This window comes from Perognathus longimembris, chromosome 12 (assembly GCF_023159225.1).
Source record: "Perognathus longimembris pacificus isolate PPM17 chromosome 12, ASM2315922v1, whole genome shotgun sequence".
Taxonomy (NCBI): Eukaryota; Metazoa; Chordata; class Mammalia; order Rodentia; family Heteromyidae; genus Perognathus; species Perognathus longimembris.
Window position 1 is genome coordinate 39,979,251 of NC_063172.1, and position 24,658 is coordinate 40,003,908.

Consider the following 24,658-nt stretch of genomic DNA (forward strand, 5'->3'; position numbering starts at 1 on the left):
CAATGAGTGTGATGTATGGTACAAATCATGAATACACAAAGAGCAGCTTATATCCTGAGAAATTCCTCACCAAAATTGTATGGATTTGCTTGTCAATGCAGAACACACATGCAAAGTCACTCCACCCCACATCTCTGTAAGATCCCGAATCACATCTAAACTATCACACAACAGCACCAAGCTGTGTAATTGTAGCAAAAGTACACTTTAAAGTGAAATGCCTATTTCTGATCAATCTAAGCAAGTCTCAAAACATGAAGAAGAAATCCATTCTTTAGCGAAAGGTATCCCAATTTGGAAATTATATCAAATCATTCTGGAAATTAATTTAACCGAACTCTGTAGAAAGGTGTGGTGGAGTAAGTCTGTCAAAGTAGACATTTTAGTTCACCTTGGGGTTCCTGAAGTCAGCTACATGTTGACGAAGGTGAAGGGCTATGTATTTCAGGGGTTTTAATAAACCTGAAATGATGTTGAATGCCTGAATGTCCATGAGGGCAAATCTGGGACAGATGAACTAGTTTGGTTTAATTAAAAGACATCTGGGTTGCTTTGTGATGCAGAGAGCAAAGTGGCACCCGTCGATTACAAGTCTAGGAAAGTAGGGCTTTTTTGTGTGGTGTTTTGTTCGCCATCTTTCCACCATCATTTCTGCATTGATTCGCTGGCACCCATCGTTAATGGAAAGACGCTCTCACTTTGCGACCCTTCAGGGGCTGCGGTGGACGGTGATTGCTCAACAGGAAGGCGGCTGGTTCGTTCTCCCTGCTGCACTGAAGGCTGCGGAATTTGGCAAGCTGCCAAAGAAAAGAGCAGAGTTCATTTCAGCAAAGAAAGTCACATCAATGCTAATGGATTGCATAGAAACTGATCGAACTGTTCAACCAGGAATCCGAAACAGTGCAGGGTAAATTTTCCTCAGCTATGGCTCATGTGTCATAAAGGGTTAAAAGCCTGTTAAATTCTTTTCAGTATGCAAGTTTCTATGGCTCCAAATTTTAAATCAAAGCCTTGGTTTGAAGATCAAAGTTTTAAATAGTGAACAACATTTGGAATGTGGTCTACAAATCAGAGAATGGTTTCCAATACACACATATGTCCCAGTCAACTATTCTGAAAATTGAACGTGGCTCCCCGTCACTGTACCCGTTTATAACTGGATCTGACTTTGGGTCTTTCTCTGAACAGCCTGTTTGTTTGAGTAAGACTTCTTAAATCTATCCGATCAAACCTTTCTCCCTCTATGACCTTCCCCTCACTTGACTCTCATAGGTAACCCCTATCTATACCAGCTCAGAAATTCGACCAAGGCTTAGATTTCTTTCTTTTGGTTCCTTGTCCTGGATTGGCTGGCTGTGGCCCATCTTACTCTTCCTGTAGACATGGGCTCCTTCTGGCAGAAAGCTACCCCCTCTGTCATCATTGCTGACTCAGCCTCTTCAATTCCTGGCAGCCTGGAGGCTGAGAGAGGTGTGATCTGCAGGGCTGGTTTCCTTGGCTCTAATACTGAAATGCTGTCTTCCTTGTGTGGCAACTCCAGTAAATGTGAAAGATTCCTTAGGCAAGGAACAGAAAGGCACAATGCCTATGTGCACCTGATCATACAAAATAATATTTATTGAAATGAACTCCAGGAAATGAAAACAAGACGTTCCTCTCCCCCCTCTGCAGTTTTTGTTTTCTTTCCTTTTCATTCTGTATGTTCATGTATATGTCTTTGGGAATGTGAGGGAATGGCTGGAAGAAAGGTGAATCAAATGCAACAGTGGTACTCACTAGACACTAAGTAGAAAAAGAGTGATACAACTTGTGGGAAGGATGGGAGGGGAAACTGGGAGAGAGTTAGGGAATGGGTGACATTGTCCAAAAAGAAATGTATTTATTACCTGACTTATATAACTGTAAACTCTCTGTATACCACCTTTATAATGACAATAAAAAAAAGTAAAGCCAGGTACCAGTGGCTCACACACCTGCAATCCTAGCTACTCAGGAGGCTAAGATCTGAGAATCATGGTTCAAAGCCAGCCCAGGCAGAAAAGTCCACTCATATCTCCAATTTACCACCAGAAAACTGGAAGTGGAGCTGTGGCTCAACGTGATAGAGTGCTAGCCATGAGTGAAAGAGCTCAGAGACAGCACCCAGGCCCAGAGTTCAAGTCCTATGACGGACAAAAAAAATTTTGAAAGGAAATATTCTTCTCAAGAGGTTTTATGAACAATTTTATGTCACAATTGTGCTCAGCCATCTTTAGCAGCATTCTATTATCTACCCAAGTTGAAGAATGATAAATATAAGCTCTCTTCCAGTACATGGGGGGGGTTCAGGCATTGTGCTAAGTGTTGCATATCATTTAATTCTCCAAAGAATCTTATCAGTCATATGCTATTTTCCCACTTTACAGATGAAGGATAGCAGGAAAGTTTTAATGAATAAGTTGTCTGGCAAATAGGCCATGAACTAACTACAGAAGCATATTTGTACTTGTCCTTTCCTAGCTTTCTTTTGTTCCACTTTCCCCTATTGTTTTATTCACTTGTTATTATGGAAACATTCAACCACACACAAAATTTGAAAAAGCAGCATAATAAGCCATCATGAAGGCTCCACCCAGCTCCAATCTCAACAAACGCCCAGATCTCCCACCCATTCTCTCCTCCCTTCTATCCTGCCTAGACAGGATTACTTTGAAACACATTCTGAACACCATGCCACTGCAATGTAAGCATTTCAGAATGTATCTCTTAATAGGTACCCTAAACAAACTTGTCATCATGGACACAAACCTGTTCCTTCTCACATTCCTACATCTACCTGTCGCTTTCACATGAAGTCCCACAGTGAGCCTGTGTTGTGAAAGTTAATCTCAGATGAGCCTGTGTTGTGAAAGGTAATCTCAGAACATCTGAATGGAAAAAATGGGATGATCCTTAAAATCCAAAGTACTGGATCTCACCCCTGACATCTGAATGAGTATTCTAATGATGCCCAACAATCCACATTTTGATAAACTTCTTGCTTCCCATATTTGGAATTTGGACACACTAAACTGTGAAATTCACAGGTATAGTGCTGCTAGTCATTTCATTTTTTCTTTCTCATTCTTATTTTTGCTATTTCTTCTTGAAATTTTTACCTTTACTTACTATATGCAACCAATTTCCCCTTTTTATCTTTTTTCCCCCTGCAGTGTTGGGGATTGAACCAATAGTTTGTGTGTGCTAGGCAAGCACTCTACCAAAGAGCTACATCTCCAACCCTTTTCATCTTTTAAACCCCAATCCAAATCTTTCATAAACTCTTTCCAGATTTTTCCATTGAAAATTAGTCTTTAATCACCTGCAGTTCCACTACCCTACCTGTTTCTCCTTATGGCACCAAACAGTCTACAGTGTTACTTTCATGCATTTATTTTATCTCCTTTATTTTACACTCTCTAGGGTGAGGCCATTTGTTTACGGTATATCTATTGCACTTACAAGTTATTAGTAAACAATGTCTCTATTGACTTGTATACAATAGCATACATAGCCTACAATTTAGAACTGTAATTTCAAAGTAATGATGTAGACTTTTATAAAAATCAAAAATAATATTGAAGTGAGTAAATTCCCACAACAGAGGCAAAGAAAAATATCCTTAGATCAGTTAATGTGAATTACAACACACAAGTTTTACTATTAGAAAAGACCTTCAGGTTTTGCTCCTAGGTATAGTGCTATGAGATCCTGTAGACAATCTCTTTGTAAAAAACAACTGTAAACTCAGACATTACACACAAAAAGCAACTCATTCAGGAACTGCAGAGCAAGCAGAATTAGAAGGACTCTGGTGGAAAGTTCATGCTTGCTTAAAAGAAGAAAAGTGAGAGTGTTAGAAGCAAATTCTTATAATTTCTGTGTACATCACCTTTAGAATAACAATTAAAATAAAAAAAAACAAGAAGTGCATTCTTGTTTCTCCAGCTTTTAGGCTGGTAGTGGGTATAGTGCCATGTAAGGTGGCCCAGCTGCAAAGGACACCCTCCCACTGCAGGAAAAGAGCTAAAGAGAGACTCCTCAAACTCTACCCATATCTCTGACTGACCACCCAGTGATCACATACACAGAGAGCAGACCCCAAGCAGAGCAGCTGAAGTGAGACCAGAGCTATGACATATGACAGGATTTTCATTCTAGCCCACTCAGGAAAATTATCTGCTAAAACAAAAAGAACTATACTCATTAGAGAAAAATAACAAAATCCAGAGTATCTAAATCCCAAAGCTCAAATGTTAAAGGCCTAGCCATCAACGCTGCAATATTCACAGGTGGGACTTTGAAGAAGTGACCAAATTATTAGGGCTCTGACCTTATCAATGGATTGATCCACTAATGAATTCATAATTCTATGAACTATTGGGAAGTGATAAAAGTTAGGAGGTGGGAGCTAGTTAAAGAGAATAGGGCCCTGAAAGTATACACTTGGGTCTCTATTTTGCCCCCAGCTCCTTCTTTTACTCTTTCTAAATCCCAACCTCTGCAAGACAACTAGTTCTGTTCCACAACAACCTTTCTATCATGATGAGACTATGAGACAAACAAGAATTTTGTCACAGAGACAGAAATCTAACACAATGTCACAAGATTAAGAGTATAGCTCAAGTGGTAAAGCACTAGTTACCTAACATCTACTGGCCCTGGTTTTAATCCTACTGATGGGTTAATTTTAAAAATCTAAGATTTTTGCTCTTCAATAGACATAGTAACAAAAATAAAAGCAAATTATACATTGGAAAATAACTTTTACTAAACAATATTTTTAAGAAAATTCTTATCTAACCTACAAAAGAGTATTTGAAAGTCAACATGGAGAAGTCAATTTCAAGATGCGCAAACATATCAACAGACACTTTGCAGAACATATAGATATATATCTATATACAAATACACACACATATAGAGTCAATATGCATTATAAAGAAATGTTCAGCAATTCTACTTATCTGTCATACAAATGCATATTGTCATACTACAATAGCTAAACTAGAAAAGGTGACAATAGTAAGGGCTAACAGGGATATAGAGCCACTGGAAATCTTTCAGATGGAATGTAAGCCACTTTAGAAAGTAACATGTCAATTCCTTCTAAAATTAAACCTGTGTAATCTGGTAATTCCAGTCCTAGGTATCAGTCTGAAACAAGTGTGTCCACACTGCTGTGTATGTGAATTATTCCTAATATCCAAGTATGAATCGCTACCATTCATAATAGCCCCAACCTTTAAACCACCCAAATAGCCATCATTGCTGAATAGATTTCCTAACATGTGTATCCAAAGTTTAGAATCTAAGTCAGGCAGGAAAATTAATGAAATGGGTGGTTTAGAAGCATTATGCTACATGAAAGAAGTTAAAAGCAAAAACCTATTAACTGTATGATTCATTTAATTAATACTCTACAAAAGGCAAAATTCTAATGACTGTGTCAGTGGTTGCTCAGGGCTATGAGAGAAAAGAGTGAAATCAAAAGGTGTACAGAAAACATTTTGGCCAGGAGAGCTATTCTATACTTTAGCTATAGTAGTTCTGCATGGTTGTAGACAGTCACCAAAATCAGTAAGCACACACCTAAAGTTGAATAGTATGTAAATATTCCTATAACAAATGCACAAAGGGAATATTTTTAAATAGAGTAAAATCAAAACTAATTATTTTGCTTACTAAGTAAATCCATTTAGATAATTTAGAGTAACCCAAGGAAATCTCAAAGAAATTGACAGATAGATCTATTATTAAATGCATTGGAAAAGTAGCTTTATGTGCTCAATAAATCAAGAATTTTGAGCCCTCACTGAGTAACTCTGAGGGCGAAAAGTTAATGTGAATTAATTAAGGAAAATAAAATAAAACCATCTGATTTTCCTTTTAGGTCAAACAATAACTTGGCAAGGACTAGCAACAGAAAAACCTAAATGAAAATCCAGCATCAACTTGAGGAGAAATCATGTGATAAGACCGAAAAATGAATAGACAGCACTGCTTGGTGACTTTAGAATATCAAGGAGCTGCCAAAATTGAGATTAAAAATTGTCTTGGGGGAAAGTAACCCTTTGAATCTGTGATATAAGTTATTTTCATTTTAGTTTATATGAAAGAACTATATCATGGAATAATTTTACCAATCTGGACTTTTTCATATTGAAGAATTACTGCAATGATATCTCAAATATTTTCCAAAAGGTCACACTCAGTCTCTGCTATTATTCACATCATACATTCCTACTCTACACTTTCAGTAATTAACAAACCAATATTGGTATGCTGTCATTATCTGAAGTTCTTCCTTTACTTGGGTATTCTGTGGTTTTTCCTAATGTCTTTTTCAATTACAGAACCCTACATAGGGAATAGCATTATACTTGGTAGTCACATCTGTTTAAAAGGTGTTGGTTGGGGGGGAGGGCAGGACTGGCAATTGAAGTCAGGATCTCATACTTGCTAGACAAGACTCCACCTCTTAAGCCACGTTTTCAGTTTGTTTTCCAGATGAAAACTGGGTATAATCTCTAATACAGTCCTCCTGTCTCTCCCTCCAAGTATCCATGATCACAGGAGTGAACTTCTGCACCCAGCCTTTACATAAGCATTTTTTGTTGTGATTTTTCTCAGACTTACCTTGCTTTGATTACCTTAATGCTGAGGAGTTCTGCTTAAGCATGTTATAAAATATTTCTCATGGAATAAATTGATTAAAATGCTTTTGTTGGGGGGAATGAGGGAGGAGGTAACAAACAGTACAAGAAATGTATCCAATGCCTAACATATGAAACTGTAACCTCTCTATACCTTAGTTTGACAATAAAAATTTAAAAAATAATAAAATGCTTTTGTTTCACTATTTAGCTCTCAGATCCATTATATTATAATACTAATTTAATAATTGTATTTATTATCAAATAACCTTTTCAATCTCACTAAATATTAAAATGTTTAAGGGGGTTCCTGATGCAATCCATTTAAGTTAATGCTTCCAAGTGAGTTATCAAACAGCTCCAAAGTGAAGCTATTCTTTTACACATACTCTTGCATTAAAAAAAAAGTACACTAATAATATTACTTCAATGAACCTCAAGTAATATACAATAGTGAGTCCACAGCTAGACAGTAGTAATTTCTAAACTTGCAGGGAGTTATTTTAATAAGAGTAACTTTATTGTTTTGTGTGTATGTGCATGTGTGTGCAGGTTGTGGGGCTTGAACTTGGGGCTTAGATGCTGCTGTCCCTGAACTTTTGTTCTCAAGGCTAGAGCTTTAGAACTTCAGTCACAGCTCCACTTTTGGCTTTTTTTGGAGGGGGAGGTGTTAATTGCTGATGGGAGCCTCACAAGCTTTCCTGCCCCAGCTGGCTTCAAACCACCATCCTCAGGTCTCAGCCTCCTGAGTAGCTAGGATTATAAGCAGGAGCTACTGGTGTCCAGCTAATCTTATTCTTTTAAATTAATTAAATCATATATTTTGATACACTTTTTTCCAAATCACTGGTGGATTAAAGAAAACATGCATCAAAAAAACTCAAAATTTATTTTCCATCGTAGCTTTCTTTTGTTGATGATCCTCTTGTATCCCCTTCCTGTGGTTGTGCTACCCTGGATACTGTATATACTGGTATTAGAACTAGGGAAGGGAAAGGGAATATCAAAATCGAGAGACAAAGGATAAAAAGACAAAGGATTCTAAAAGCAATACTTACAAAACCATTTGGTGTAAACCAACTGAACAACTCATGTGGGGGAGGGGGGGAGAAGTGAGGGAGGAGGTAACAAATTGTACAAGAAATGTACCCACTGCCTTATGTATAAAACTGTAACCTCTCTGTACATCACTTTGACAATAAATAAGTAATTGTTCAGAAAAAAAATATTTTCTAAGTGGATTTAATGAATAAAGATATCCTTGAAATTTGAAGGAAAATAAGATCTCCTTACCATTACAACTTTGTTGTTATAATTCACACATTATATATTAAGCTTGGAAACTTAATGAAAGAATATAAGAGTAAACATTTTAGCAGAAATAAACCCCATTAATAAGGCCAGTGGATGAATAGCAGATCATTTTTCTCACAATATGATGGAAAAAAATTGTGTCCTCTTATCGGTGAAGTTCGGAGTGCCAGGCTTTCATTAAATGTTTTAATGACTATGAAGCAAGGTATTATTTGCCTGTAAGCTAAAGACAAGGTCAGTGAGAAGAAATGCCCAACAGAAAATTGGATGTGTTCACCCCAAGGGCAACTGTCGCCTGAAATGACCTTGGGAAAGGTGATCCCATTGTATTGTGACGGGAGTAGGTAGAAAATAAGAAGCCAGGCAATTGGACAAGCCTGGGTCAAGAAAGAGTACTTTATTAGCAGCAAAAATAACTACACTATGCTTCATTTCAGTACCTAAAATGTATTACCTATTTATTTATTTTAGTAAAGGAGACAGAATTTTATTTGATTCTATTTTTTGCTTTTTTTTTTTTTTCACACAGGGCAGTTGTGTCTTTGGTTGCAGAAACAGTCGTGTCATGTATGCAGCTGGAAATACCCAACTAGAACTCAGGCATGAGGTCAGCTCTGGAGGACCTGATGAGTATAGAGGGGGCAAGCATTGGAGAGGGAAAGAACAATCATGAATGGACATTTTAATGCACATCAGAAAAGAAAAATGACAGGAAAGTAAAACAGGCTCTGTGGGGGATTAGTCTTAGCAAGAGTGGGGAGGGTGAACAGAAAGGATGAAGGAGGATGACTATGGTCAGAGTAATTTATTCATAGATAGCATATGAAAATAGAATAGTGAACTGGGCACTGGTGTCTCATATCTATAATCCTCACTACTAAGGAAGCTGAGACCTGCAGAATCCCAGCGTAAGACTAGCCAGGGCAAAAAGGTTTGCTAGATTTCATTTCCAAAATAACTATAGGGAATTGAGTTGGAAGGACCTAGGAGTGGTGACGTACCTGTTGAGAGCTGATGTTTATTGGTTGTTTTAAAACAATCCACGTGACACTTTCAAGAAGAGGTGGAACTGTCAGAGAACCAGCATATGTCCAGTAGTCCCAGGAGGATGGAAGTAGAGACAATGGGTCAAAATTTGTGAATCGAGTTTGCTTACCCTGGAAAAACAAAGAGAATTCCACAGATTACAATGAAATCTTATAATGACAAAAATCTAATGAAATGCTGTGGAATTATTTACTATATTCCTTTAGTATCTTAAAAAGTATTATCTGAGCTGTGGAACAGTGGTTCAGGTGTGTAATCCTCACTACTTGGGAGGCTAAGAACAGAAAGATCATTGTACGCGAGTTCAGGGCACAGCATCTGTCATCTCAAACTCTGTGGGAACTGCAAGGATAGGAGCACTGGGACAGTCCAGGAAGAAGTGTCTGCAAGACTCCATCAGCACTGAGGGAAGTTGGACACAGTCACATGCACTTGTGGTCTCAGAAATGACAAGCAATCTAAAGTAGGTGGAATGCAGCTCTGGCATGTTATGGGGCAGGAACAGGACCCTATTCCCAAAAGTAATCCACCAGAAACAGGGCTGGAGGTGCAGTTTGGTTGATAGAACACCAATGTAAGAAGTGTGAGGTCCTGAGTTCCAACTCCAATAGAAAGAAAGAAAAAGAATTATTTAGCCAGGTGCCAGTGGCTCAAGCCTATAATCCTAGTTACTCAGGAAACTGACATGTGAGGATGGTGGTTCAAAGCCAGCCTGGGCAGGAAAGTCTGTGAGACTCCCATGTCTACTAAACAAAATTTTAAAAATAAACAAAAAGTCAAAAGTGGTGCGGAAGCTCAAGTAGGAGAGTGCAAAAGAAGCTCAGGGACAGTGCTCAGACCCTGAGTTCAAGCTCCAGGACTGCAACAACAACAAAATAATAATTATGTGACCTTTGCCTTCATGTAAAAAATATTAAGTAAAATAGTTCATCACATAGATTTACCTAAGAAGTGCAAGAGGGCCAGGTTTAGTTGTAGTCCCCTGTAATCCCAGCACTTGGTAGTTGGAGGCAGAAACATCTTGAGTTTAAGGCTAGCCTAGGTTACATAGTGAAACCCTAGATGAATTTTTAAAAATCATACAGTTTATTTATTATAATATAAATAAGTGGTCTTCAAGTCTTTAAATATATTGCGATTAAAGGCTTATTCTGTACAACTATATAGTAGAAAACAATTCTATATGAATACATTTATTAGTATTTATCAAGGTATTATCTAATCCTTCATAATTTTCAAAAGGTTAAGTGACATCTTTTTTTTTAAATATGCTGCCAGCATTCTTCAAAACAGGAAGTACTTGCTATACCTACAGTATAACTCTTTAAACAAGGGCCAGAGACTGTAGAAAAAAAGGGAGATGTTAGCCACCAGCAAATAGAAGTTCATTTTACCTTTTCTTTAATGGAATCCAAAATGTCAGTAATCTTTTGTAGCTGGGTGTTGTGTTCACCGTTCTAAAAACATGAAATTTCAAAAGAAATGGTTATGGTAGAAAATTTAGTCTGCATCACTCCATTTCACTCGCTGTTTTGACATTATTGTCTTAAAAACCGAAGCTAGCACAAAACAAACACTTGTTGACCTAGAACAAAGCTTCTTTTCTACCTGCGAGGCTGATCATGCCAAAGTAATAGGAACAAGTTGACAGGACAGGATTTCTGTACTGAACTTTCAATTTGATTTCAAAACTGGTAGTGACAGCTTCTCATTTGTTTTGTCTTGTACATGTTTTACTTGAGACAAATCTTGCTTAGGACATCCTATCAAATTTCCTTCACTGTGAAGCTACATGCAACATTCAGACCCAAAATACAAATTGACTGGACCAAAACATCTTCCACTTGCAGCCTGAAATTATCTGAGATCCCAAATTCAGCAAAAGTATCACAAACGGAAAGTTCATATTCCATGGAGTATGGAGTCTCCAGCATCAGGAGTAGTTTGAGTCTACTGCTGGTTTTAAACTCATAAGGACTAACGTGTAGTTACTTGATCAAGCTGCCACTACATAGAAGTGGTGGCCAACTTATCCCTGGCCTACCCTGCCTCCACCCTAACTCCCTCCCCCAGCTGCAGGTCTGTGAGTTACATCACACACAGGAGCATGGCAAGAAAAGGGCACACCCTACAAGAATGTGGTAGCAGTGGGAGTTAAGAGGCCCAACCTGCCCCCAGCAGTGATGACAGAACTTCTCTTTGCACTTGTGAACATTAGACAAAGGGAAATACGACATTCTTTATTTCCCAAATTACATCCATGTCTCAATGAATAGCATCACTTAGAATAGCAGGGCCTTGAATTTCTTTTCTTTCGTACTGCATTGGACACCACTGTGAGTTCTCAGCCCCATCTCTTATACTGGCTAGTTCCTAGATGGCTAGTTCTAAGCAGGTAACTACTGGTCTAGTTAGTGGCATTAAGAAGCAGCTGACAATTATGTCAGGCATTTCTCTTGCCTCTGAGTTTTTCTGGTGATGATTTGAGCATCCAGGTGACCAAGAGCTTGCTTGACAAAAATGCGCAGCTTCAGTATAGAGGGGATTTATCACCAGAGGGACACTCTCAACCTATGGGGTTTTTAAAGAACTGGTCGGTATGCTTGACACAACATGCCATTGTGTTCAAACAAGTGCTTCAAGAGTCATAAGCCAGGTGCTGCTGGCTCATGCCTATAATCCTTGATACTTAGAAGGCTGAGATCTGAGGATCACTGTTCAAAACTAGCCTGGGCAGGAAAGTCCTTGAGATGCTTATCTCCAATTAAGTACGAGAAGCCAGAAGGGGAGCTATGGCTTAGGGGGTAGCGTGCCAGCCTTGAGAAAATCATCTAAGGGACAGCCCCAGTACTGGCACAAAACAACAACAATCAAAACATAAAAAAGAATCATGAGCTTAAATTCTTTGCTGCCCTGTATCTCTGAATATATATCAGGAACTAAAAAGTGCATAGGGTAAATGTTTTCTCGGTTTTATGGATCTCGGTTTTATTTTTCTTCTGCTAATCTGGTTATAGATGCTGCTGTTGAAATTCACATAAAAATTATCACTGGACAACATGAGGAATCATAAGACTATGTACTAAGTTAATATGTAACTTTCTTAACACTTCAAAGGAAAATATTAAACCTAGGGCTAGTTTATTATTAAAGAACTCAGTGAACATGTACTCCATGACTGAAGTCCTTTGTCCAATATAGTTGATTATTTAATAAGAACTCAGAGGATTCTTACCTTTAAAAACACTCCCAGTACAGCTAATCCATCTGGCTCATGAGCTGCCTCTACAAAGCTGGGGTATTTGTCTGAATTCCAATGGACAACATGAAGCTAAAAAAAGAGGGACATAATATTGTTCAAATATTTGTTTCAACCTCCTGGAAAACATAAGTTCAAATACAGCATGGCTATTGGTGTCTGATGCTGTCCACTCATATGCATCATGTAAGCTTCATGAAAATCTTTGGCACCATCCTATTTTATTCAGAATGAAAGGTCAAACAGGAAGGGTCATGTTCAATTAACTAGTTTATAGTATTTTATTTCAAAGACTATTTACAATACCCTGTGATTCTGCCTAGCTTCAGCCACATCCAACTCTTACCACTGGTCTCAAACGACTGATTTGGGGGTACCTCTGGACCTTCCACTGAGGAAATTGCAATGGAGCAGTCCTAGATCAGATCTCAGCTGCTCACAGAGTGCTTGAGGAAGCTGGGCTGCACAGGCTGCGGAAGTCAATTTCTTACACAATCAGTTTCAGGGACCATCCTATTGCTAAGAACAATGAGATGATATTGAAATTCTCCAGTCAGATGTTTATTACATGTTTGTTTATCTGTTTGTTTGTTTGATAATACAAGATCTCATTATATGGCTCTGGCTGGCCTGAGACTCACCGCAACCCATATTTTTCTCAAACTCATGATCCTACTACTTCAGCCTCTTAAGTATGGAGATTATAGGTGTGTGCCACCATGCTTGGCCCAGTTTCATACTTAATGGCTTGAAAAAGCAAAATTTCCCTTATGAAAAACTACTTAAGAAGTGTATATACCTTTTTGTTATTAGATTACTTTCATAGACAGATAATGTAGTATTCAATATGAAACAATCACATCAAGCTAACTGACATATTCATCAATACGCATTTTATGTGTGTGTGCGCCAGTCCTGGGGCTTGAACTCAGGGCCTGTGCACTGTCCCTGACCTTTCGTATTCAAAGCTAGTGCTCTACCACTTGGAGCCACAGTGCCATTTCTAGCATTTGAGTAGTTAATTGGAGGCAAAAGTCTCGTGGCCTTTCCTGCCCAGGCTGGCTTCAAACAAAAATCCTCACATCTCAGCCTTCTGAGTAACTAGGATTACAGGCATGAGCCACCAACACCTGGCTCATTGACTTTTTGTATATTTACTACTGTATATTAACATGTTCATTTCCTTTCCTGGGAAAATGGAGCTGTGGGTCTAGGAACTAGAGGTGAAAAGGAGAAGCAGAGGGTGCTACCAGACATGGGCAGACAGGTGAGCAGAGCATTTCAAGGGACAAGGAACTCTAGAGAACCAATCCCTTACTTCACAACTCTGTTTTCAGGCAAGTGGCCCCAAGGAAATGCAGTATCCAAAGCACACACACAGTGGAGGAACCATATTTGGAGAGTTCTCAGTCCTGCTTAAGAGAGGGAGAAACTGAGAAGTCAAAGGGCAACATGCCACACCCAAAAAGATTTAGCTATGGTCATAAACTCTGAAGAGCAGGCCACACTGTCCTAGTGCCTGATACAAGCAGTGGTCTACAGAAAGGGGATATTCATGACTCCTTTTGACACTTATGTGGCCTTCATGTCCCAATTTCCTTCCTGATTCTTACAAAGTATCTTAACTATTTTTATTCCCTCCTTCACATATAACTCCAAGTCTTACAAGTAACTAACATGAAGGGATTTCTCAAGAGATAACGACTGTCATAAAGAGTCAACTATGCAGGTGTGAGATAGTGCACTATCCACTCACAAGCAAGGAGATTGTTTAATAGTCAGACAGAAAATACAAAGGTGGATTCCTGTCCTGCCATCCTGTTCCCTGTGGCTGTGGGATAGTTGGGGGAGGAAGGAAGCTATAAACAGGATGATGAAACAAGATGCTTATGGCTCACAGAAGATAGAGGATGTTCCACTGCCTAGGAGGGGCTGATAAGAGGCTTAAGTCAAATCCAAGGGCTCCAGGCCAATCAAAACAACTCACTCACTCTTAGGAAGAAATCCCATCAAGGGCCACATCTACCACTGATTCAAAAATGAGTATGAAACAGAAGCATATTTCTTCTATATACAACCACCTTTCTGCTGGCTGAAAAACAACTTAACTTAAAATAAGATGTGAGACAACAGGAAGGAATTACTGGGGTTTTGTTGTTGTTAAAGAATAAGTCAGTCCTATCTCTCACACAGCTTGCTTGACTAGCATTCCAGTCTTCTCCAAATAATTTGATACTCTTGATAGTACTTTTATTAATATCTGTACTTGAATTAAAACACAGAGTAGCAAGCTCAAATTTCTTGGCATTAGTAATTTGAACTGAATGACAAGGTATTGTAGTAACTACAAAAAATGGAAATATGATTTTTTTCCATATAGGAAAATAATTTCAAAATTATACTATCCAATGTCAGTGTTTTAAATTACTTACTAGTGGCATATCAAACACACTGGCAAATACTAAGTTTAAAAAAACTGCCATAAATGTGGGAGTAATTTCCCAATAAACTACTTATTTAATGTGTGTATGATATATGGTGTGTTAACTTTCCATCTGATCCAAAGGAACCAAGTTATATAAAGAGAAAATATTTATCTTGGTACAGTTTTGAAGGTCCTAGTCCATGATCATTGCTCATTTGTTTGTGATCTTTGGTGAGGCAGTGTCATGGCTAGATTACTGGGTGGAACAAAACTGCTCTCCTTATAGCCAGGAAACAATAATGAGCAAAAAGAAGAGCCATTGTGCCACTGTCCCTGTAAGGTCACATGGTCAGTGACCTAAAGACCTCCCACGAGGAGCCGTTTAATAAAAGTTCCATCAACTCCCACCACCACCACCTATAGCACACCCAAAATCTAATGTCCTCAATACAGATGATCTGTATTCAGATAATGTTCCAGACATAGAGCACACTATTAGTTTGGTTTATGTAAACATATAACTTCAGCGATATATTTTTATTAGATCTTTTTAATTGCTCTCTTTCTAGTATCCAAAGTCAACATATTGAGTTCTAAATAAAACTCCTTGTGTGCCGCTTTAAATAGCTTTTCTTTTTCTTCGGGGGGGGGGGGTCTATTTCATCAGAAAACATAACTTGATATCATGAACATAAGTTGTAGGGAACAGAGCTGACTCCATCTTGACTAGAGAAACATGGTAGGAAATGTTGGTGGGAGTAGAGCTGACTCCATCTTGATTATTAGGTCAACTTGACCCCAAATTCTGTTTCTGTAAATGGCTTGCTTAACTTGTTTGCTGCTTGCACTACCCCCTGTGTCAACCCCCTACATCTATACTATGCTTTTACCTTTATAAACCCAGCTCGAGGACTGTTCGTTGTCACAGTGTCAGTGCCCAAGTCTGCACTGTGTCTCTGGCTGGTTAGCCCACTTTTCACTGTTGCAGTTTCAGCTCTCGAGTCTGTTCTGTGTCCATGGCCAGTCAGTTTGCTTTTTGCTTCCCCAATAAACCCATCTTTTTGCTTGAGACTGTCTCTAAGTGGTGGACTCTTGAAGGGACAGGGAAATCCCCTCCCTCAAACCCCGTAACAAAGTAAAATCTAAATATCTTGGAATCACTTCTAGAGTTACTATAGATATTTCTTTTTTATAAACCTGAAACCCTCTTGCTACCATCTCTAGCCCTGGTCTCTCCATTAAACTCCAGGTTTGTATCTAATAATGTACTCCAGCAAGAGTCTAGACTAACAGGTATCTCAAACTTAGCACTGCCCAAACCAGAAGTTAATTGTTCCTTGCAGCCCATTCCTCCCTGGACTCACCTGCTCTGATTTCTATGGAAACTTAGAAACAAGTGACCCAAAGCAGCCAGTTTTTAATCTCTGAGATTCTTTTGAGATTTAGAACAAGTTTTAAATTGGGAAGGCAAAGCTTTAGAAAGCAAACATGTAAAGTGCTCAGTAGATGATCTAAACCGAGATACCACATAACTTAATCTTTCACATCCATATAGGAATTCTACACGAGAGATCACATAGATATAGGAATTACACTTTTTAGGCATCTTCTACCAACACAAACACTCAACATGTACACATTATTCTCCAAACTGAAGACAAAACAGACCTCAGAACTTGAAGCACTTGGCTTTGCACAAAAGCAATCTAGTTGACAAAATGAACATTTTGGGTATAGCTTCAAAGGGAAGATTGCATGTTAAAGGAATAAAACTTGTTTTCTGGATTTTCCTGTGCATTTAGGCTGCCTAGAGATGTCTAAATTCCACAGCTCAGTAGCCATGAGAAAATAAAGGGGATTTTGTAATGTTCTTGCCCTGTAGCTCTGCTGTACTGAGCCTATGCAACATAGAAACCAAATTATTTTTCCCTTGAGTAATTTTAGTTGAGTCATGGAAGAATTTACTTTCATCTCATGCTAAATCTGGGTGTTAACTATTTTAATCATTTTAAAAGTTTGGGCATATTATGCTTTCTCTTTTCACCACAGGATTAGAAAAAGTAGAGTGTTATTAATGAATATAATTAGAACAAAAAAGAAGTAACTTTCCAGTGAAAAACAAGTCAATGAATGCTTTAGTTTGAATGTGTTTTCTCAGTGACCTAAATAATTAACAAAGGTTCTACCTTGTATCTGCAAATGTAGAGATAATATAAAGTTTAGGAAAGTATATGCCTTTATATTTTTTCATAAATAGAACTTTACCATAATTGATGTAGGTTGTACATATTTGAATATATTTGTATCTGAGTCAAATATATAAACAGTTGAACCAAAGATTTCTTCTTTCTTTCTTTTTTTTGGGGGGTGGGGTGGTCCTGGGGCTTGAACTCCAGGCTTGGGTGCTGTCCCTGTGCTCTATCAGCTCAAGACTAGTTCTCTACCACTTGAGCCACAGCACCACTTCCGGTTTTCTGGTGGTTCATTGGAAACAAGAGTCTCACAGATTTTCCTGCCCTGACCAGCTTTGAACTATTATCCTCAGATCTTAGCCACCTGAGTAGCTAGGATTGCAGTGTGAGCCACCAGCACCCAGCTCAGAGTTTTCTTTTTCTCTTCTCATTGGCCTTTCAAGAGATATAGCAGATATTAGTAATTTACCATCAAGAAGACTTGGCTTTAAACACATCACAACACATCCTAACTGCAGAAAAAACTTAATCTCCCCAAGTCTTCAATTTGTTCATTTCTAAAAGGAGAACACACAACCCTTAGCTCCCAAAGTTGGTTTAAGGTCTTAAGTCTTAGAAGAGCCTCTTAAAGCTGAATGAATACAGCAAACTTGCAAACACACACACATACACACACACACACACACACACACACACACACACACACACACACACACACACACCCCTAACTGTCTCAGGGTCTAAAGAGGTCCAGATAGTCATCTCTGTGTTCCTTAAATCCCACCACTTAGGGACTCAATCTGATGACTTACCTCTGCAGCATACCTCACTCCATCCACCACATGCTCTGAGCCATGATCATCGTTGGACCCCCAGTGAAGATGGAACTGTCGTAACCTATACTTGCCGTTGAGAGGACCCCCACGCAGAACTAAACATCAATACATTTTAAATAGTTAGAGAAAAATACTACCTGTAGATCCCATCATAATCCACCTCTCCCGGAATGACCCAACACCTCCTTGCCCTTCAAGGAGATTTTTGTAAATGTGTCTCTCAGTTTGCTGACAGCGAGGAAAAAAACTCTTTAAAGTGTACATAGTATACAATACAGGTTTTTATAGAACACCTGGGAAATCACAACAGACACAGAAAGTAGAAGATATTAGAATTTCTGAAATCAAGAAGGGAAGTATTCTAGGCTGAATGGAGTCGTATATGCCTGTAATCCCAGCTATAAGAGAGATTTAGAAAAGGATGATCACTATCAGAGACTAGCAATCCAATCTCTCTGGGGAAAAAATGTGTAAACCTGATCTAAACCAAAAAAGCCAAAAAGGCTGAAGATATGGCTCAAATGGTAAAGAGTTTGCCTAACAAGCAAAGGCCCTAAGTTAAAATCTACCAGTACCACCAAAAATAAAACAATAATTTTCCTATTTAAGTGAAGGTAAGGTAAGTTTCTCTGAATAATACATTATGCAAAGAAATGCAGCTTGAGCTTGGTAGAACAACACAGATCTCTGGTTTAGTATAGTCTTATTCAATGAAGACAGAAGCTCATCTTCTGTCACTGCCTGTATGATTGTGAACAGGCTTTAACTTCCAAGCATAAGCTTCCACTTCTAGAAAGAGACCACCATGGTGAGACCTCTCTGATGCTGTCATGAGAAGAGAATTAAAACTGAATGTAAAGCATGCAGCACAGTTGATATGTCATATGCTCCTAGCATCATCTTATTATTGTTATATATGAAAACTGACTTATCGTCTATGCTGAGATTCTATATTCCTGGGAAATGTAAAATTTAGGACAAAATGAACTCGTCATGATGGATGTATCCTGTCTTTGTCATTTTGGCAAGATACATTTAATTTTTTACTTTATCTTTTATTTTTTGGTCGGTTGTGGGGCTTGAACTCTGGGCCTGGACTCTGTCCTTGAGTTTTTCAGCTCATGGCTAGAGCTCGACCACTTTGAGCCACAGCATCACTTGTGGTTTTCTGGTGGATAATTAGAGATAAGAATCTCATGGACTTTCCTGCTGGGCCGACTTTGAATGGAGATCTTCAGATCTCAGCCTCCTGGCTAGCTAAGATTACAGACGTGAGCCACTGGCACCTGGAAAGATACATTTTAGTATTTTTCCCTCCACAAATATCATTCCTAAAATGATGAAAACAGAATCCTATTGTAAGATAAAAATTGTTTTTGGTTTTTTAAAATAAGAAATATAGTCCTAAATAGATGTCGTGGCTCATGCCTGTAATCCCAACACTCGGGAAGCTGAAACAGGAGGATTTTGAGAACATGGCCAACTTGGGCTATATAGAGAAAACCTGTCTCCACAAGCAACAAAGCCAGATGTAGGTGGTTCTAGCCTGTATCCTAGCAACTGGGATATCTGAGACCTGAATGATCATGGCCCAGACTGAAAAGTCTGTGAGACTCCATATTCAATATAACCAACAAAAAAACCTGTGAACTTAGCTCAAGTGGTAGTACACCACTTGAGCAAGCAAGCCAAGCAAGAGTAAGACTAAATTCTAACTTCAGTACTGGCAAAGAACAAAAGAAAGAAAGAATTAAAAAGAAGGAAGGGAGGGAGGGAGGGAGGGAAGAAGGGAGGAAGAGAAGGAATCTATTCTGAGGCTATCTTCTAATAAACCATTACTAGGCATGCTTAAAGCTTGGGGGAGGAAAGGAAGCATTCAGTGGTGAGCACATAAGCATCACTAAACTGCCAGGAACATCTAATAGAAATGAATTACTCTCCTTTTCAGAGATGCTGTATTTGTATTTCCTGATAGATTTCAGAAATGATCCACCTGTATAAGGAACATTTAGATCCAGATTTCTTTACCATGCATTAAAGTTTTTCCAAACACCCTGAAAAAATAAAACACAGCCACTTATAGTGGACTTAGGATTTGCTCTTTTATTACTGTGTTGTTTTGTTTTGTTTTGTTTAAAAAGGTTTTACTGGCAGGGTTCATGAGACTTTACGTTTCTGCTCTCCTCATGATCTGGCATAAGAACTATCAGAGGAGATGAACAATGAATACTTGTTGAATTGATTTAACTTGGAACACTTTCAACATTATTTGAAATAAATTCACTTAGAGAGACACTTCTAAGTGACACTCATAGCCTGTACAAATTGCAGAACCTATATTGATGAAGGACTAAATGTCATTCCAAATGAAATCAATGGCTCAATTGTCCTTTCTCCTTGGCTCTTAAATAATAGAACCTGAGCTACAAGATAAAGTCATTCCTTCAGAGATAAAAAGCAGATTACAGAGCTTCAGTAATCACTGTGGAATTGACTTTGAGAGAAGATGCAAGCAAGCTGGCTCTGTAGAAAGAAAGTGATACAAAAAAAAACTGTTAGAGAAATATTCAAAGATAATGGTTGATCTTTGGAAAAGCTTCCCTGAACTTGAAGTTTAAAGTCAAATTTGCACAGCTCTGCTTAGGTAGGCAGTAAACTCTCCAGCCAGGGATTATGGTTAGTAAATGCCTCATTGTAGAGAAGAAAGTTCTCTCTGTGTTGTGCTTTTCCAAAGAACCACAGGGAAGCAAAGAGTGAATACAAAACTTGATGTTATTTAACAATGTCCTTGAGACTATCCACAAGAAGTAGTAAACTGTGATATAAAATCATAATCAATGAAGGCAACCATATCTTTGAGACCAGGTTTGCTAGAATGCCTGGCTAGAATAGAACTAGGCATCGTCCTACCTCAGCTTCTTAAGTTCTAAGAATACAGGTGTATGCCACCCCTACTGGAAATCATAATTATTTGTTAATGAATTTGTGTGTGTGTGTGTGTGTGTGTGTGTGTGTGTGTGTTTCACTTTTCCAGTAGTAGAGAATGAACCCAGAGTCTATATTTGTCAGGCAAGTGATCTACCACTTGAGTTATACCTCAATCCCCGAATATATGACTTCAAATACAAAACTAAATATCCTATTCTATGTTCTGAATAAGTAATAAACTATTATCCTTACTGTATGCTTAAAAATAAGTAATCATTTCTCCAAAGTCACAATTTGCCTATGTAATCCATTTCTCTGTCATATATATACACACACACACACATATATATATATATATATATATATATATATATATATATCTTAATCCACTCCAACTAATACACTCATGAAAGAGGTCTACAGAAATTAAGAAACCAAAGAAGTACCATAAAAATCCATACATAGTGACTGCCCATGGAAATCGTTCAGTGGAAAGACAGAGAGGCCAACATAGCAGTTGCTGCAGCACATGAAATTTCTGAGACAGAACAAGCCTAGAATGCCAGAGGAGCCAAAGCAGGGGTAATAGGGCCAGTCAAGCAAGATTCCCAGAAAAGGGAGATCCTGAGTCCAGAAAGACAAGTAGCTGGAGCAAGAACAACCTTGTCTTTCTTCATTACATTATCAGTCCCTTCATCAGTTGGCTAGTTGCTAAACCCAATAGGAATCTGTCCTCAAGAGTTTCATATCCACCTGTGCCCCATTTATAGGATTATCAGAAGTCTGAGGGATGGCTGTTTGTAGGTCAGCAACGAGATAGACATCTGCCCACCCAGACAATCCCCCAAGGACTATGAGGAAGAAATCAGGCTGCTGCTAGTTGACCAATAAGATTCAGCATTAATGATGATCAAAATGGCTTCTTTACAAAATGGTCAATGTTCAGTTAAAATCAATATGGTTTGGTACAGTAAACATAGTTGGGTTTTTTATTAGTTTACAAAAAAGGAAATGTCACTAACAACTGATTGCAACTATTGTGGTTTCATCTCTCAAATCCCTAAATTTTTTTTAGTCATGAAAGAGAGTCTTTCCTTTTTTTTTTTTTTTTTTTTTTTTGCCAGTCCTGGGGCTTGAACTCGGGGCCTGAGCACTGACCCTGGCTTCTTTTTGCTCAAAGCTAGCACTCTGCCACTTGAGCCACAGCGCCACTTCTGGCCTTTTCTATATATGTGGTGCTGAGGAATTGAACCCAGGGCTTCATGTATATGAGGCAAGCACTCTTGCCACTAAGCCATATTCCCAGCCCAAACATAATCTTTTTTTTTTTTGCCAGTCCTGGGCCTTGGACTCAGAGCCTGAGCACTGTGCCTGGCTTCTCTTTGCTCAAGGCTAGCACTCTGCCACTTGAGCCACAGCACCACTTCTGGCCGTTTTCTATATATGTGGTGCTGAGGAATCGAACCCAGGGCTTCATATATACGAGTCAAGCACTCTTGCCACTAGGCTATATTCCCAGCTCCAAGAGTCGCTTTTGTTTTATCTTGAAAAAAAAAAAAAGACCACAAACAGCTGGAAATGTGGCTTAGTGGTAGATTGCTTACCTAACATGCACGAAGCCCTGGGTTCCATTCCTCAGCACCACATAAACAAAAAAAGCCAGAAGTAGCACTGTGATTCAAGAGGTAGAGTGCTAGCCTTGAGCAAAAAGAAGGCAGGGACAGTGCTCAGACCCTGAGTCCCAATCTCCAGGATTGACAAAAAAAAATAAAAGAAGAAGAAGATGAAAAAGAAACAAGATCCATATTTATATAGTTTCTGCCTCAAAGTCCTTTATGAATGTTCTCAACTAACCCTGCAAATTTCATTATTCTATACATAGGACTGAGGTTCCCACGTAAGGAAGAGAGTTCATACTACTGATCACAAAAATATGCCAAATCTGAAAACACAGTGAAATTATTTCATTGATTACCCCAAGGTTGAAGGAGTATATGGTAGGGAGAGAAAGAGGATGGAAAGGAGGGAAAGAAGTAGGAAGGGTGCTGGGGATATGGCCTAGGGGCAAAAGTGCTCACCTTGTGTATATGAAGCCCTGGGTTCGATTCCCCAGCACCACATATATAGAAAACAGTCAGAAGGGGCACTGTGGCTCAAATGGCAGAGTGCTGGCCTTGAGCAAAAAGAAGCCAGGGACAGTCAGTGCTCAGGCCCTGAGTCCAAAGCCCAGGACTGGCAAAAAAAAAAAAAAAATGAGCTGGGAATGTGGCCTAGTGGCAAGAGTGCTTGCCTCAAGAAGAAGGGAGGGGGGGGGAGAAGGAGGAAGAGATAGGAAAAGAAAGAGGAAGAAAGGGAGGGAGGAGAACAGAGAGCGAAAGAGAGAAACTGAATCATCACAGATGAAAAGAGACTAAGAATTTTTTTTTATTAAGAATGCCAACATATAGAAAAGACAAGGGCTGGTGATGACTGGCCTGTACTCTCAGCTACTAGTCAGGAAGCAGAGGGAAGAGGGAAGCAGTCTGAGTTCAGGAGAGGCAAGTTAACCAGACTCCATCTGCAATACAAACTAAAAGCAAAAAGACTAGCAATGTACCTCAAAGTGGTAGAACTTTCAAGGGAGATAAGTGTTCAATTCTTATTACTAAAGAAAAGAGAAAAGGAGAGGGAAGGAGGGAAGGACGGAGGGAGGAAAAGAGGAATGAAGATAAGGAGGGAAGGAGTGAAGGAGGAAGGAACTTAAAGTTTTAGATGAAGCATAATCTCAAATTTTCTTATTCTAAAACTAAAGTGGGTAGCTTTAGGTTTTTTGTTGATATATTATAAACTGTATCAACCTACAAATATGGGATGTATATATGTTATTTAGAAACACTGGACTATTTTTACAAAGTACCCATCACATTAACCGTATCATTAATGTAAATTCATATAATGGCAGAAATATAATCGAACATATATAAAGATACCTCTCTCATTTCCCTCAAAAGTTGGAGATATTATTATTTCTTCATTTTTAAGTGCATTTTGTAATGTTCTAGAGAAATGTATCACTCTGAAACATTTGACCAATATGTGGAAGAAATTTATGCTGACTTACATTTTTAATTAATAATAAAACTTTACACAAATAGGATATTGTGAACTCAATAACAAATATTAGCTTGTAAACCAAATAATTAAATGTTAAATCCTTAATTAGAAGAAAGTTTTCATATATTTCAGGTTAACTATATTTCTTCATGATTTTAATATTAGGCTTAAATAAAAGTAATTTTCAAGAAACCTTTAAAAAGTGTTCTAAAATATGGTTCTCTCAAACTTTTCCCACCTTATTTCTAAGTGACATCTTGGGTGGAATCTATATTTGGATTATAGTTATGATTGAGAAAAATGTCAAATGTTCACTTTAAGGATATATCCTTTTCTTGTTCACATATTTAAAAACTAACAAACTAAAGTTTCCTTTGATAGATCTGTTATTTTTGCACAGTGTAAAAGAAAAAAAATCCAATAAAGCAGTTACTACAGGTTCTAGCAAAGTGATAACAAATGTGTTTCAATAATTATATTTTTATTTTTAAAAAGTACTCTCCGCTGGGCACTGATGCGTCATGCCACCGTGTACTCCTAGCTACTCAGGAAGCTGAGATTGGAGGATCACGGTTTCTAGCCTGGGGAAGAAAAGGCTGTGAGACTCGTATTTCCAATTAATCACCAGAAAACCCAGTGGAGCTGTAGCTCAAAATGGTAAAGTGCTAGCCTTGAACAAAAAGAGCTAACAGACAGTGCCCAAACCCTGAGTTCAAGCCCTATAATTGATTTTTTAAAAAGTCATTCTTAGGACAGGTTTTAAACTATGACAGAAGAATAGCTAATAGAAATACATCTTTTTAAGCAAAAGTGATAGATCTATACATTTTAACCTAGAAAGATATCCATGAAATACTGCCAAATGAGGAAAAAATCAGAGTGATATAGCA

General features: G+C 38.4%; 1 protein-coding gene across 3 annotated transcripts in view; it reads right to left on the reverse strand.

Annotated features, from left to right (window-relative positions):
- Positions 1-466: 466 nt before the first annotated feature.
- Positions 467-24,658, reverse strand: part of Ca13 (carbonic anhydrase 13) — a 29,941-nt gene continuing 5,749 nt past the window's right edge. Inside the window, exons 3-7 of one of the 3 annotated variants that reach the window (XM_048359028.1) lie at positions 17,724-17,842; positions 12,271-12,366; positions 10,430-10,492; positions 8,990-9,145; positions 467-797 (exon numbers count right to left, since the gene is read on the reverse strand). In XM_048359028.1, coding sequence (XP_048214985.1) covers positions 678-797; positions 8,990-9,145; positions 10,430-10,492; positions 12,271-12,366; positions 17,724-17,842 — 554 coding nt within the window. In that variant the 3' untranslated portion in view covers positions 467-677. Of the gene's footprint in view, positions 798-7,929; positions 8,366-8,989; positions 9,146-10,429; positions 10,493-12,270; positions 12,367-17,723; positions 17,843-24,658 lie in introns of those variants that run through there. The other 2 variants (XM_048359027.1, XM_048359029.1) reach the window with 2 other exon arrangements.